At 36.9% G+C, this 15,775-nt stretch overlaps 1 protein-coding gene across 5 annotated transcripts in view; it reads right to left on the reverse strand.

Annotated features, from left to right (window-relative positions):
• Positions 1 to 15,775, reverse strand: part of LOC128991387 (formin-binding protein 1-like) — a 96,147-nt gene that overhangs the window by 57,718 nt on the left and 22,654 nt on the right. For all 5 annotated transcript variants that reach the window (XM_054414206.1, XM_054414205.1, XM_054414204.1 and 2 more), the window contains exon 2: positions 2,263 to 2,378. In XM_054414206.1, coding sequence (XP_054270181.1) covers positions 2,263 to 2,378 — 116 coding nt within the window. The remainder of the gene's footprint in view (positions 1 to 2,262; positions 2,379 to 15,775) is intronic.

The raw sequence follows: 15,775 nt of genomic DNA on the forward strand, positions 1-15,775 counted from the left end.
TGACACGGACAAGTTTATTTATTAACACTTATGGCCGGACACCCTGTATTTCGATTCACACTAAAACGATTTGCAACACGGTAAATTCAGGGCGTTTTAAAGTACGACATAGCGTTGACAGATTGTTTCACCGTTTTATTTATATAGATAGCTATAAGTTTGTTGTAATATTCAATAAAGTACAACAAAAATTTCCCGTTTCAGGTAAATATGTAAAAGGTGGCTTCAAACTATAATGGAGTAAAAATCTCAGCAAAAATAATTGTTTTGAGAAGAACCGCAGCTCTTGCCCGAAACACCAAGGAACCTTATTCCAATCCTAAGGCCTCTAAAATCATCCTATCTTTTATTTCCTATTCTTAGCAAACTATCATGTCCCTTGTAAACTTTCAAGAGTTTAACAACTATATTTTGATTAAGATTTGTATAACATAATTTTAAGCCATAGTTAAATAGTAACTCCAACGGCTTTAATCGAGTGGGCAAAGATTATGCGAATCACTAACGGATTTTATAGATTATGCATCAAAATCTGTAGCCTATTTTATAGAAAAGGAATATAATAATATCGAGACTCGGTGGTCCGGAACCCCCCTAACTGTAGATGTGGGTCTGCTTTTCGAACTAAAACAGGAGATCATCTCTGAAACGAGATTAATTGAATTTAAATTGCAATTCTCACAGCTTTTTAATACAACATGTTTTCTTTATAAACACAACAAAAACCATTGTCATAAAAGTAAATTAAAACTAGTAACTTTCTTACTAATATATTAAGCAACCACATAGTTGATCTGATAACACCAACAAAGACATCCAGCTTACGACCTTCGCGTGACCTTGCTCTGACTCAACGCTTATCTCTTATCAGATTGAAAGATCAAGGTCATCTCTCTACAACTTGATGCCAAAAACATCTCGTCATTGTTTGTTCAACGAAGTTTTGTGATAAATTACAAGGTTTCATGACTCATACTTGATGCAAAGTTCTATATGAATTACAAACAATGATAGGGATAACGAGATAAAATACTGAACTGCAGCAAATAGACGTGGTCTGGTCACAAAATCAGAGTTCCGAGTTATTAAAAGTTATTATGTAGACTAGTAGTAGTCAATATACAGGGATCCTTTAACCAAATGTGTCCACCGGTAACTTGTATTGCTTTGTCCACTGAATTAGAACAATATAATATGCGCAACTACATCAATGAAAACCCACTGCTTAAAATTGTCAAGATATCCAGCAAAAGACGTAGTTCTAACATTTAATGGAAAAATGCGCCGAGAGGACGGAAAGTAAGCAAATCGGTTCCACTAATTCCTCGGTTGGACGCAGACAATGAGTTGTAACTTGAGACGACCCATTGTGTGGCGATGTAGTGGTTGCCGACGCTGCACACTGCACTGAGCTGCAATTGAAAACTGCTACTGTCGTTACCAATCAGCAATCCGCTTGGACTATATAGATCACTGCTATAATGAATATAAAATCAAACGCTCTTTGAACATATCCGTGCACCCGAGCTTGTTCCCGATATTAAATTGCAATTAAAACTCGTTATTGATAAACGGTTAGCAATCAGCGTGGACGATATAAGTCAATAAATATAAAATCAAGTCTCTGGTCATTTGCATGTTCTTGATACGTTACCGTTCAGCCGAAACTGTGAAAGATAGTCTCATGTATACGTGGGTAGGTTTCAATCTTATTCCCCGACGTAAATTACTAAGTATCGGTTCCTACTCTTTTAAAGTTACCAAGTTAAGCTAATTAGCTATTTACGAGGATAGAATAAAGAAATTGATATGAGAAATTGATTTTGTTAAAAATAGTAGTTATTTTCCAATTTCACGTTAGGTAGCACATAAGATTATTGGCCTTTGGCTAGGGATGGGACTGGACATTCCATTCCGGTGATAAATATGTAGCCAGTTTTGGAATAAACATAAAACAATAGTTGAATGAAGTCTCCAACAAATTGTGCCTATACTCTTGTCAAACTCGTTGTCAATGTTGTAATCAAACAAGAACAAACAGACAATGTATTGTAGGCCATAGAGGTTAATGTCACATCAAATATCTCAGTAACAAAACTTAGCGAAGAATCGGAATTCTAGAGTCTAGCACACTTGGGGTGTGTGATTCAACCATGTTCCCATTTAATCAAAACAAAAAGTAAAAGATCTTCATAACCTAAAATCTTTTACACCAAAAATCGTCACTATCTTGTACACAAATCTAGGTCATCACCAACTTACCTAAGTCTAGCAGCGTATTCCTTCTCGATGTCGCACCTATCCCTGATGAAGTGGCCGTACTTCTCCAGGAAGTCTATGCCCTTCTGTGTGTGCAGGGACAGGTTCTCGTACTGGTCCTGTAACACACGACGGGTGTTAACCATGGCTGAGCCTATACCACTACCAGGCGTGCGGCAGAAGGTATGCGATTGCGAGGGAGAAAGTAAATCTGACGGACGTTGTGAAACAAACACCTCCGTCTGGACAGGGATCAATGGCTTTTGGTGACACAAGAATCCTTTATTAGAAGAGGCTGTAGGGGAATACACTGTACGTTCTATGATAGAGAGGAGCTTCTTATAAAATAAACATGAAAATTAGGGCGGGAAATAATAGCGCCAACTCTGAGTATATAGTCGGGTATTCCTGAATTATCTAACTCCAGGGAGCCACCTGACAGGTTCATAAACTGCACCAAGTGGCGGCCCTCTTTGACTGTATAATTGAGTAGGTTAGGTTAGGTTGAGTTAGGTTAGGTTAGGATGACACGTAAACAAGGACATTCCTTCTTCCGGCAACTCACCCCTACCTGGCTTGGGCTTGGCGCACCTAAGGAGCATTTTTGGGACCCTTTGAGGACTTAGCGCAATTAATGCACGACCGAAAATATATACGTTTCTTAAAAAAAAGAAACAGGTGACCGCAAAGATGCGCTCAAAGAGGGGTAGGTCCAAAAGAGAACGGCTAAATTCTGTGGACAACTCTTAAAAAATAATCGTTTGCTAAAATAATGGCAATGCATCAACATAATGATTTTGACAAATTTTCAATCTACAAACATACAAATATCTTTAAGAGTAGAATATTTGTAGTAACATACCTTCTTAAAGGCTGCAATGAAATGACAGGACCAAACCCTGCAATGTCTGAATCCCATTAAGATTTTTAATTTAACTGTTGGAAAATAATCTGATTAAAATCCCAAGTCACTGTAGTTATTTTATCTCATTTTGAACTAAGACAGCAAAGCGATACGTTTTAAAAGAACATCAATAGCGTGACTTTTCTCAGCTCGAAACATCAACTAATTTAGGAAAACATAATTCAGGATCGAAGGAAAAAGCACTAGCCATTCTGATACTGTATAACTTTTAATATATCACAAAGTGTAACGTGTAATATACCACTTTGTGAGAAACCGAATGCTCTGTTCTATCTTTCAACGCAGGACGATCTGTTATCAAATCTAACTATTCACTTTCACCATCCATTGAATCAGAGACACCCAGCATTACCATAGTTATAAGTTGTGAGTTTCACAAGATAGCTTCATTGGCTGGGGAGGGTTGTGATTGTAAACTTTCTAGCCCAATTAGAACTGTAATTACTGTGATACCACTGTCGCTCCTTGTAAGGGACCAGAGACCAGAGACCAGACCCATCCTGGCATCCGTCCATCTTACGAACCGCTTACATACTTACAGGAGAGAGACAGATTGATGGATCATAAAAAGATCCTACAATGTTACAAACGAGATACAACCTCTTGGTATGCTTGCTAGAAGAAACAAGCATTATGTCACAATATTCAGACCATGTTTTTAATTTTAGCTCGTATAAAGAGAGCGGTGCCGCTGTAATAGGATGAGATAAATTTAAATGGCCTTTTAAGTGGCGAAATTAGGACTAGCACGTTCTCTTAAATTCTTAACATTGCATGCTGTAGTAAAAAATAAAAGTAAGCCCGCATATACAAGCAAAAGTAAATATAGACATATAGTGTGTTTTAGAACTTGCATTAAGTGAAATAACGTTTAATTACCCACGAATCGTATTAAAATTAGTTTCTGATAATTTTATCAGAAATTTAAGTTTCTGAAAATATTAGTAAAGGCACAAATGACAACAAAAAGCAATAAAACGTCGTGGAAAAACTATATGTAAAACGTGTAAGTATTAGCCGAGATAAACAATAACCAGTTATCAACACGAGCTCTGTAGTCAATGTATAACTATATTCAAATGAGCTCCATGTAAATCTAAACGTATTCATTCTGGACAGAATGGCTATATAGTCAGTGTAAAACCACCAACACATGACCTGAGGAGTCAGTGTAATAGCTTCATTGTAGATGTTAGCATTTGGACTACTAACAACTAGATAATATCCGAAAAGGTAAATTTACAATTAGGCAATCCATACAGTTTTATCTGACATTTTATGGATTTCCTAATACTGTAGAAGGTATTTATCAATATAACAACATATTAAACACGAACTCCGTAAAACCAGTGTGCTATAACCTCAACACGTGCTCCGAGTACAATATTTGGAGTGTAGAATGTGGAGTGGATACACGAGCATGAACCACTTTAGGCTGAGGGATGTCGAGTGGTCTCTGGACTCTACAACATCTACACAACCTAGAGTCTGTGGAGAAATCAGTAAGCTACACAACAAACTACACGAATATTGCTATTAAAAGTTGCATCTCACTGAAAGTGTATAGATCGAGAACGTTTATATTAGTCCTTTCATTGATGATTCGGAAGTATCAATTATGTTCATAGCTTTTGGCCAAAACGAAACCAGTTACATGGTAAGAATCCAGTATGCTGACTCGAATATTAAACGTTATCCTGAATAGATTTATCATCCTCGATGATCAGCTAAGTCACCAAGCCTACAAATAATTTTATTGAATTAATTATTCCCCTCGGTATATGTAGAGAACGTCTTGTTCATGATTTACTTTTGTTACTCAGCCAAACTTGAAACTATTAAAACTAAATAAGACAATTTATTCGTAAATTGTTCTTGCCCTCCGTTAAGAATAGCATGGTGGCTGATTGGATAGCGTCCATAATCTCGTCAGAACGTCTTCGGATCGATTCTGAGTAAAGTTAGAAGCACTTTTATAGTTCCGAACTGGACCCAAACTATTTTGTCCTTGGGCATCCTGGATAAAGAACCAGCTGATCTTTGTAAAATGTGTCATCTCATTCATGAAACAGCTATCCTTCACTCTTATTTTCTACTAGGATACGTACCCTCGCGTGTCGACGTCACGGAAATCTACACTTTGTATGGTCACCATTTCATTGAAAAGTATTAAAGTACAGATGGTTCCTTGGGAAGTCTATTTGCTCTATTTAAAGCCACAGTCTATACTCCAGTTGAGCTACACACATTGTGAAGTGGCAATGTAGTGTAATGATTGACGGAACGGGTTCAATCCACGCAACAATACGCGAGCCTTGACCCAAGCTCGGTCACCACACACTATACACTCAGTACAATAGATTGTGAACCGCCTACCGCCTAATGGCTACTCCTTCTGTGCATCCACTACTGACTGAGAAGCCGACAAAACGTATGTAATGGTGAAGGGTGAAGGAATGTCAAACAACTGATAATACTTGCGTGTTGACACACATGGAAAAAGATTAGATTAACGTTCAACACAATATCAGTCTAACAGTTTTTAACCTGGGCTAATTTGTCACTTTCTTCTACATTCCGACGTTTACCGCTTCCGACTATGTTAAGTAAATTAGCATGTTCACACATCAAAACCTTGTTACATTGTACACGCTATGTAGATTTTAAATGCCTTTAAAAATGCCCCAGGACAATAGGAGTCAGGATGCAAAATTGAACACTACAAACATCGTGTACCTTGTTTTTTTTTTCAGAAGATCCCCATATTTTTAAATAAATATTTCATAAGCTCAGAGGCCTGTAACGTGTGGAATGATACAGTATATAGTAATAGGCTACAGCCTATTTTATGTAACTTAATAGGTCATCGTACAGAAAGCTTGCATAAATAATTGAAGAATGCAAGGTTGCAAACCAAATAAATTGTAACTCTCTACAACTTGTGGACTAAAAAACCTTTTTTAATAACAAAAAATAAGTTTCGCCATCAAGCACAGTCGAACTATCCTCACATTACATTTTTAACCAAACTTTGTTCAATTCCAGCTAGTATCAGAAACTTGTAAGTGGGTAAGAGCAAAATACATCAAAATACATGGCGGAAGGGTGCGAACTGGCAACTAAATACCTCATGTAGCCCACACCTGCGCCTGCATCACCCTGCATATACGTAACATCCTCCATCAGTTAATCGATAAGGGAATTTTACCATCCAAACCAATTTCGTACAGTTAATTGAGGTTCACCCCATAGGTCAGCCGTCGACATTTATTGAAATCCAGAAGTGTGGGCTTTAGTCTCTTATCGCTTCAGTGATAAAACAGGCGCCAGCGACCACCATGTGACCTCTGAATGTCGTAGACTGAGAAATGACTCGAGATATTCTATCACTGAAGACAATAGTGGACTAATATAACAGTGCTTTTGAGATTAAGCGGTCAACTGTTGGTAAATGTGTTCTAAGTACGATTGATTATACAGGGTTCCCTGTGAGGTGCGATTTATGAAAAAAAATTAGGTATTTCATAATGGCCTATGTAATTATATAAACTAGTGATCTATTTTAACTATGCAACAGTCAAACGATACCAATAAATGAATAAAATAAATTGCGTTTTCCTACTCAATAGCTAAAAACTTTTCAACCAATTTGAAAACAAGATCAAAAACTACACATTATACTTGGAAAATACCAAACAGCTTCAACATAAGTCCGCGTCAAAACACTGTTTTTACTCTGAAGAAACTGTACTGTGAAATAAAAGCTATTAAACCTCGGAATAAAGAGCACATCCTAATTCTATGTTATAATCAGTACTGTAACATGTTACATAGTGTTCGTTGCAAGCACGTTAATTTATGCATAATGACCATGGATCTTAACACCTAATTAGCGACTGCTGTAAATAGTTCACGAAGAATCAAACGTAATAGAGATTAATAACAATCCGGATGCAACCATTTTGAAGTTAGGCACATTCTAACCCACTGCAGCACACGCCCGTTGATTAGTTTCACTTTTCAACACTTAAAACTGTACCTTACCAGTCTAAATATAGGAGCGGTTAATTAGTGAGGAACTGGTTTTTCAAGAAGCGTACTCTGAGCTACGCAATACGAGTGAGTGACCAGAGCTGTATTGTGTTGCACCTGCGCCGATAAAAACCGTCAAATAACGATATATTTATAAAAAACGGTGATTATTATAAGTACAGTTTTATCGGAGTAGGATTACCAATACAGATAAAGTACTCTTTGCTTGAGAAACCTACTAATTGAGAGGTTTTAGTGCTCGCCTTAGGTTCAATCCTGAGAAGTATTCGATTGTTCAAAACCAGACAAAGCTGTTCTTCATGAATGGTTTGTGGTCCCGGCTCAGTTCGTAATTATTTCAGTTCGTAACAAAACTACACAGGTCAATTCTCACTCTCGTCTTGTAGGCCTATTCATAGGGTTAAATAATTATGCGTCCCAATCCCATAATGGGCCAATGATGAAAGGGTGTTTCTATATGTAAACCTGAAAAAATATAAACGTGCTTAAACTCGAACCGGCAACGTTTTGGTTTCTAGATGAGGGCTATATCCACTGCTGCCCAGCTGTATGTAGTTGTTCAGTTCATGAACCAAAATTCGGCTATTCATTGAGACAAATTGAGCTTGAAAACAACAAAATGCTAGGTTCTCTCGCACGTGTGAAGTGTGCAGAGTCACAGCGCGGAGAAGATAAAAGGTGGACATTTCATCTCATGTAGCACCGCCTCGCGGAACAGAGGAAACCCCTCAGCATTTCCTGAATGCACACCAAGAGTTCCGCTGATAGACCGTAGAGGGAAGCACACGGTGGGTGGAAGGGGGCGACGGATATGATAACAGAATAGGCATTGATAACACAACAATGAACCAATCTTACTTGTCAACTGTCGTGCATACGGACGGACATGTTAAACTACTTACTCTACATGCGGTAACGTACGGTCCTCGTAAGTCTACGTGTTTCTACTAAGAGCATACAAAACAAATACTAGGCATACTGGAACAGCCACGAAATAGACAACTTATACTTGACAGCCTGGAGCAGCATAGGTCTACAGAAAATATTAACTATTTTGGCGACCAAGTTCAAGTTCACCAATATTTATCCATGTTTGCCTCCTGGATTGAATAATAATATAATAATAGGTTAAATACCTTGTATACGTCCTCAATCCAAGTCGTCTTTTATAATGACTATAGTTTCGGGGCCAACAGCCCCATTGTCAAATTTTCTGTCTTGTTAATTACTGTTTATAGCATTGGTCACCGTTGAAGTACACATATACACATATACACGTCATGTACACTGACGGTACACAGTCAGTGTACCGGTCCGCACAATGATGTAATCACTTTTGTTTAGGCCGGCCAAAAGTATAATTTTTCAATGTTACGTGTAAATATAAATGTTTCGTGTGTCAGTGTATGTGTACTGTATATGTGTACTTCAACGGTGACCAATGCTATAAACAGTAATTAACAAGACAGAAAATTTTACAATGGGGCTGTTGGCCCCGAAACTATAGTCATTATAAAAGACGACTTGGATTGAGGACGTATACAAGGTATTTAACCTATTATTATATTCACCAATATAACACTTAATTATGCAGTGAGGTTTGCAAAGGTACGAAAAGTTCTCAGAAGGAACCAAACTGAATGACATGCGATAAAAAAAAAAACACCCAGGACATATTCAAGGATTAGAGACGGTAGGTAAGAGCTGCTTGAGCCCCAAGTACTTTGGATAGTGATTACTATTTTGTGATTGAATACAAAGGACCGTGAACTGGAAGTGTTGGAAAACGGTCTACTAATTTAGGAACAAATACTGGAAAATTTGGCAGTCAGGCATAAAGGCTTTAGAGGTTTACAAGGAGCTGAAAGGTTGACGCGCTCATTTCTTGGCCTGCTTCCCAAAATATCTAGAACGTGCTCAAAAATTAGCGACAGTAAGATGGAGTTATATAAATCTTTTAACTTTAGGTAAATATTTATGTTATTTAAAAATAACATAATGACACATTCATGTACGATGTATCTGTACGTTCTGAATAAAGATTTTATTGATTGATTGATTGAGTTGACAAAACTTGTAGCCGCCGTTACATCATCAAAATACGAAAACACCAAAAATAACTAAGGCTGGTTCACGGTTCAATTTAATTTCAAAAACATGTCAAAAGTTTACAAAGACAATTAAGAAGCCCAAAATGTCTGAAAAATAGTATTGGCATAATTAAACGCTATAAGCAGGCAATAGTGGGTCATTCATGTGGAAAAGAATTCGGGATTGTAAATCCTCTTCTACCAATTAAAATTCTTTTGGACGAGACCGACGCGTTGAGTTGATCAGTGCTCTTGGAATTCCTACGACAAGACGAGTTACTGGGTTTATTAATGGGGATAAAAACATAGTTGAAATAGTCTACTTTACAGAATTTGCAACAAAACATCACATTCGGTTCTCTAACAGAGAATCCAGAACAACACACATAACACCTCAACACACACCTCAACTTTGAATACTAAAATTATAAAAAAAACTGCGACGAGAATTTTTTCCCAGTCAATTCAACAACCCGCATGGTACTTTGTTGGTTATCTAGGCTACAATGTTATGGGGGACATGGCCGTGTGGACATGAGGGGACATGGGAAAGTGTGACAAGAACACGGCATTCATTATACGACACTGCTTGTATAAACTCATAAAATATCTAATGTTACAGAAATGTTATGCCGATAGTGAAAATAATTTGAAGCAAATTTATTACATCAAATTGGAACTCCAATGATAGGCAGACTTTTTTACTTAATTTAATAATTTTTTGATAATTATCAGATCGTTCAACTAAAAGGAACAACCATGTGAATCAAAACAAGGAAAACAAACTATACTTAACCAAAAGAAATGTAAAAAAAATCAAAGGGGCGTATAAATTGGAATGCGTCGAAGATTATAGCATCCACGTAAAATTCCAAATTAATACTGCAACAATGTTATCAGCACAGAATTACAGTTGTTATCTCACAATAGGGACAATAAGATGGAGAGTTAACTGACATAGGGTCAAGAGTGTCGAGAGTTCGTCAAAAGTGAATGTAAATTAGGGAAAGTGAATGATTGGTCGAGATGGAATGTTTTGATTACTTCCTAGACGAGACAAACACATTTACTGTATCTATATTATTGACAGAAGTTATAATATTATTTATACGGAATTTTACAAAAAAAAAAAAAAAACCCTGGACATCTATATATATAATTCTGTAAGACCAAATTTTTACCAGAAAATTGTGGACGTCTGGTAAGTCGCAGAATAGTGGGAGAGGTCTTAAATTAAAGGTCCTGACCCGAGGGACTCAGGAAAAATAGCGGAATTCCCATAAAGTTACCAGAAAACGAGATATAACGTAAAATGTTCTCCATAAGAATAGCATTAGAAGCCATTTTCTGCTAATTTTTGTTTACTTAAATACAGCTGTATTGAAGTAAACAAATTACACATTAGTTAACATTTCGAAGTTAACATTTGGATTATACTTATTTGCCAGTAAATTCAGCAATGTACTATATAAAATCAGGGATAACGTTACCACATTAAGACTTTAATATGGTTTAATTAAGACTTTTTGGTTACGTTATAGAATGTGAAAATAAATTATTTTACTGTGGAACTTTTCAAGTTTGTTTATTTTTTAACGTTCAACATGAAATAACCACATTGAATAAATAATCAACGATTCAAGGTGAAATGGAAAACTTTTGCTTTGTTTTAATTTTAAAACACATGTTCAAGATTTATTCTACACTTTCTTAGTAATTTTAAAAAAATTTTAAATTTGAGATTTATTGTAGTGTTTAATCAATATTTTGCATGAAGTGGAATAACCTCAACGGCTACTCTTAGAAAATAACCTGGAATAAAGATGGAATAGGTTCGTAAAGGAAATATGTATTTGTTAATTAAGTAAGTACTATGACAAGTTACAATGGGAGGAAAAACACTATTGTTCGGAGATTTTAAACAGGTACTGTCTGTTGCTCTAAACAATAAAGGTTAAAATAATATAGCCTAGCATGTATGGTATATAAAAGGGAGCAGCCACATATAACAGTAAAACCTAGAGGTAGTTTCCGTTGCTTTACGTTTCTTAAACAAACCAAAAATATGCATGTCAATTCTGATGAAAAGTAATTTCGTGATTGGTTTCGATAACTGGGTAATGGAATCCTACCAGTCGCAAAAGAGTAAAAAATCAGCCGATGATTATTAATTTGATAGAATATGTAACGTCAATCGCACATTTAAGAGGAATGCCACCACATAATGTTACACTAACTGTAGTTTTTTTTATGTTGATCAGAAAAAATCTAGGGTTAAGTTTGGTCAATGGATAATGTTGTTAACCCTTGACAAAAGGAGTATACACCTAGAAATATTAACTGCGTAGGGATGCTAATTTAGCGTTTTTTTAGGTTTGGCCAAGAACTAAGCTTACCTCAACACACCTTTATTTGCCTGTTCATATTTGATGAAGAAAATTTCCAAAATTTCAATCAGGGAAGCCTTTTTTTATCACCATTAACCACCAAGACCATTAAGACCAAAGCTACCTTAATAAACCAGTATTTATTCACAAACAATTATATGTTTGCTGCCTTTAGCGGAGTTAAACCTATGTAGTGATTCAAATGATTTATTGAAAATAACATCAACAAAGGCAAACAAAGACAAACAACAAACTATTTTTGTGTACACTAAAGATATGGTGTACAGGGATATCTATTCTGACACATAGATAATATATTTCTGAGTTTGTTTGTATATTAGAATAATTTGTTTTACATTATTGCGCTTTTTAGGGACTTGTGTCCCTACAAGCCACTAGTTCAAAATTATTTCATTATTTATCGCTGCACATGTGTATTCTCAATCGATTCTTAATGTATATAAGCTACATTTATTGTACATACCATGACAAATGCTATAGTTTAAATTTTGTTACATTTAATTTGGATTAAATTCAACGAATGGAAAGAAAAACTATAAATGTATTGGACATTTCCCCCATAGTTAAAGACTGTTCATCAGCGTGTGGGTGGGGAGAAGAATTGTTATTGTCACTCGCCTCATTTCAACGGAGAAAAAAGTTATTTAAGGGAAAATAAACTATGATTTGAGTTTGTAACGTAAGTAACCTTAACCTTAAGTTTTAGTTCACATATTAATTACACTGTTAATTACAAAACAATAGCGATAAGTAGAACTGTGGTGAATGAGACAAGATACTCTGTAAGAAAATAAGTGATAAACTAAACTAGTCTAATATCATAGATAAAACATACTACCTTTCGACAGGTCAACCGACCGTGATTAAGAGGATTGCAGCCTGGGTCATGTGCCTACACCCCCTTTCTATATGTTGAATGAGGGCATCATCAGGATATTAAAATTAAGTTCAATATAGAGGAGGAACAATATTTTGCTAACACGCCTACAGACCGATCCTACAAGTTAAAATTGTATTCATGAAAATATTCTTTTTCAAAACACAGTTCGGCTTGGACGAGTTGTGTGGACAAGAAGTGTGATTGGCTGCCGGTCAGCTGATGGTGTTATCACAGCTGAGAGCGGGGTCAGCTGATTGGAGCGACAGCCGCCGCCGCACCGACAGTACAAACAGATCTTGTTTCGGACTATATCATGGGTGAATCATCTGTAGCTTTCCGTTCCAACAAACACGGACCTAAGATGGATTGTAGTTCTACTTCCTCATTCACAAGACTTAAAAACAAAGTGAAAAGACTTGATATAAAAGAACAGACGATAACCGAAAGTAGCACTCTGCAAGATGCCTGTTAATCAACTGTTATTTCTTAGCACAAACAATCATATTCAACTGATTTCAATCAAAGATAAGTAGCAGTGGTGGTAGCGTAGCCAAGTACAGCATCTGCATTGTTGTTATTTTGCGACCTTATCCTCTAACATGAAAACATTGTGACATTGACTATTAATATTGTAGTAGTACTAGCGTTGTTTCAGTTTTGCTAATAGCAACAAATGGCTAACATTTTCTATACGGTGTTTACAATACCACTAAATATATAACTAATCATTGTCACTTTTACCTTATTTATTTATGCTTTTATTCAGACATCAACAAATAGTTTCAGAGATAAACTAGATTAATGACTTGTGGTGGTAAAGGAAGAGCGAAGTTAAAATGTCTTCATTTTGGTGTGGTTGGGGAAACTCGGCACGTCAACTACAGCTATTGAGGCAATAAAACCTAAAGAGGTTGGGGGTGGCTACATGACACATCAGCAAGGGAGTGAATATAGCATTAACAAGTTAGTAGATTATAGACTGGGTAGGGCGAAGCTAATGGAGAGCAAGCGAGGCTGTGAGTGTACAACTCCAATCCATTTCAAGCTATATATATGTAAACTAACTAAAGACTAACTCCTGACGAATTAAATGCACGGCGAGTGTACGTGTGCATATCCATGTTTTGCAGATGGAGAGAAGGACCCCTGATCAAAGTAGCATCCGCATATCCTCCCCCTCTCTCGCACCTGACAGCTCCTGTGATCTGATCTCTCTAGAGCCACCTCCACCTCCACCTGCTTCCGACCTGGCCCAAGGACATGGGGAGCTCGGGTCGGGTCTCGGGAACTGCTTTGTCATTAGTTAACACCCTAATGTATCGGGAGGGTGCGCTAAACAAATGTATTAAATTTTTGAGGACAATTGTAGGCCTACTTTTTAAGTGTCTTAATTCACAAACAACGACCCCGTCCATAACAACGAACAAAATGACTTACACCAAAATACAGTAATTCATTTGTCATCGTACAAGAATAGGAAAGATTTGTGCGGAGGGAATGAATGAGAGGCGGCATCATGAACAAGTAATTACCGCGGTTAGCAACCACTCTGGCGGGAGAAATGACAACCCCAACAGTCTGTGGGAATGTGGATGTAACAGTAGAATCGTAAGGTGTGGGACGTGGATGCTTCCCAAAGTGCACGATCGATAGCTAGTGTGTTAACATGTTAACAACTGGGTGTACATCTTCTTGTCTGTACAAAACCAAACATACACATTCTGGTCTGCTTCGGATGTTCCCGTGTCTTGAGCTTCGACTAGACCTCTCTAGGTTATGCAATCTAACCAGTCCAATCAGTCCCATCTTCTCCACGACCCTCTGCAGCTCATTAAAAATATGCATTTTCTTCTGGGTCTTTCTCTCAGTCTAACAAAACCCAAAAAACCCCAAACCTAGTTCAACTCTGTTTCTGCTATTTTCCTGAGATGGCGTCAACTAGGCCTCTCCATCTTCTACTAACCCCCTAAAGTTCCTCTTCCTTCACAGTCTACCATCTCGCTCATGACATATCTGCACCTCTCTTCACTTCGACTTACCGTTTTAACGTATTCCTCTGTGCTTAAAAAGCCAGCATACAGTACTAGCTACACATGTTCTTTTTCGTATATTTTTGGGATTGGATGTCAACTAGGCCTCTCCAACCTACACAGTCCATTTTCCTCCACATCTTTATCTCATATGCCCACCTTCCTTTAGATTTTTCACAGAAAATATTCGATTTCAATTCTAAACTCTAACAGTCATAGTAGATCAAATAAATCAGAACTAATCCCAACCGCAAAACAAACCGCTATCGGTTTACCATCAACCCGATCGAACACGTTTCCGTTAAGTCGTCCAACAGTTATTGAAGTGCAAATGAAAATGTACATGATAGGATTTGCATGCGAAATGCTGGTCGGGTCAATGGACTAGTTCAAGATAGGTGAGGACAGCCTCACTGGGTCAATGTTATCTGGATGGTGGTAAACATGCGATCATTGTATCATATCCACAACCTGCACACGTGGGGAGTAACTGTACCATGCGAAACTGGGCGACTTAAAAACATTACACAGCAATTACTGGGCTATTAGCGATGTATAACTGTGTGAGGCTGCGCTCCGGACGGGTTATCTAGCTGTGTCGCGATTTGTTCAGGATACTTAATTTAAACGATGGTGAAGCAGAGCTGCATCATTAAAGGGTGAAATGATTTCGACTTTACGTGCAATGACGTTGTCAATTTAAATTTACTGTATATTTGCAGTATTCATTCAATATGTGTCGAGTCGTTATGGTAGAATCAAGCCAATAGAATCAAGCAATTAGTTAAGAATCGATAATTTTAGAGATTAGAACGAGGAAAAACGATAAGTGCATTTAAATTATTTGACTAACTATAAATCAAAATATTTCTACAATTAGGAGGAAGTTTGGTTTACATTTACTTAAACATGGGGATCTAGTAAACAAGAGATTTTATCTTAAATAATTTACAATTACAATTTATATCGATAAAACAATGTTCATACTTTGTTATTTACAATTGCAACTCCTTAAATAAATATCTGAGTAAAATGCCAATTATAACAAATAAAGGGTTTAATATTATTACTGCACTGAGAAGTGATTGCCGTTTTCAGTAACAATCGTTCACGCAAAAGTTGCAACATTC

Source organism: Macrosteles quadrilineatus, unplaced genomic scaffold (genome assembly GCF_028750875.1).
Source record: "Macrosteles quadrilineatus isolate MER2022 unplaced genomic scaffold, UCM_ALF_1.0 Scaffold_4__1_contigs__length_99947679, whole genome shotgun sequence".
Classification (NCBI taxonomy): domain Eukaryota; kingdom Metazoa; phylum Arthropoda; class Insecta; order Hemiptera; family Cicadellidae; genus Macrosteles; species Macrosteles quadrilineatus.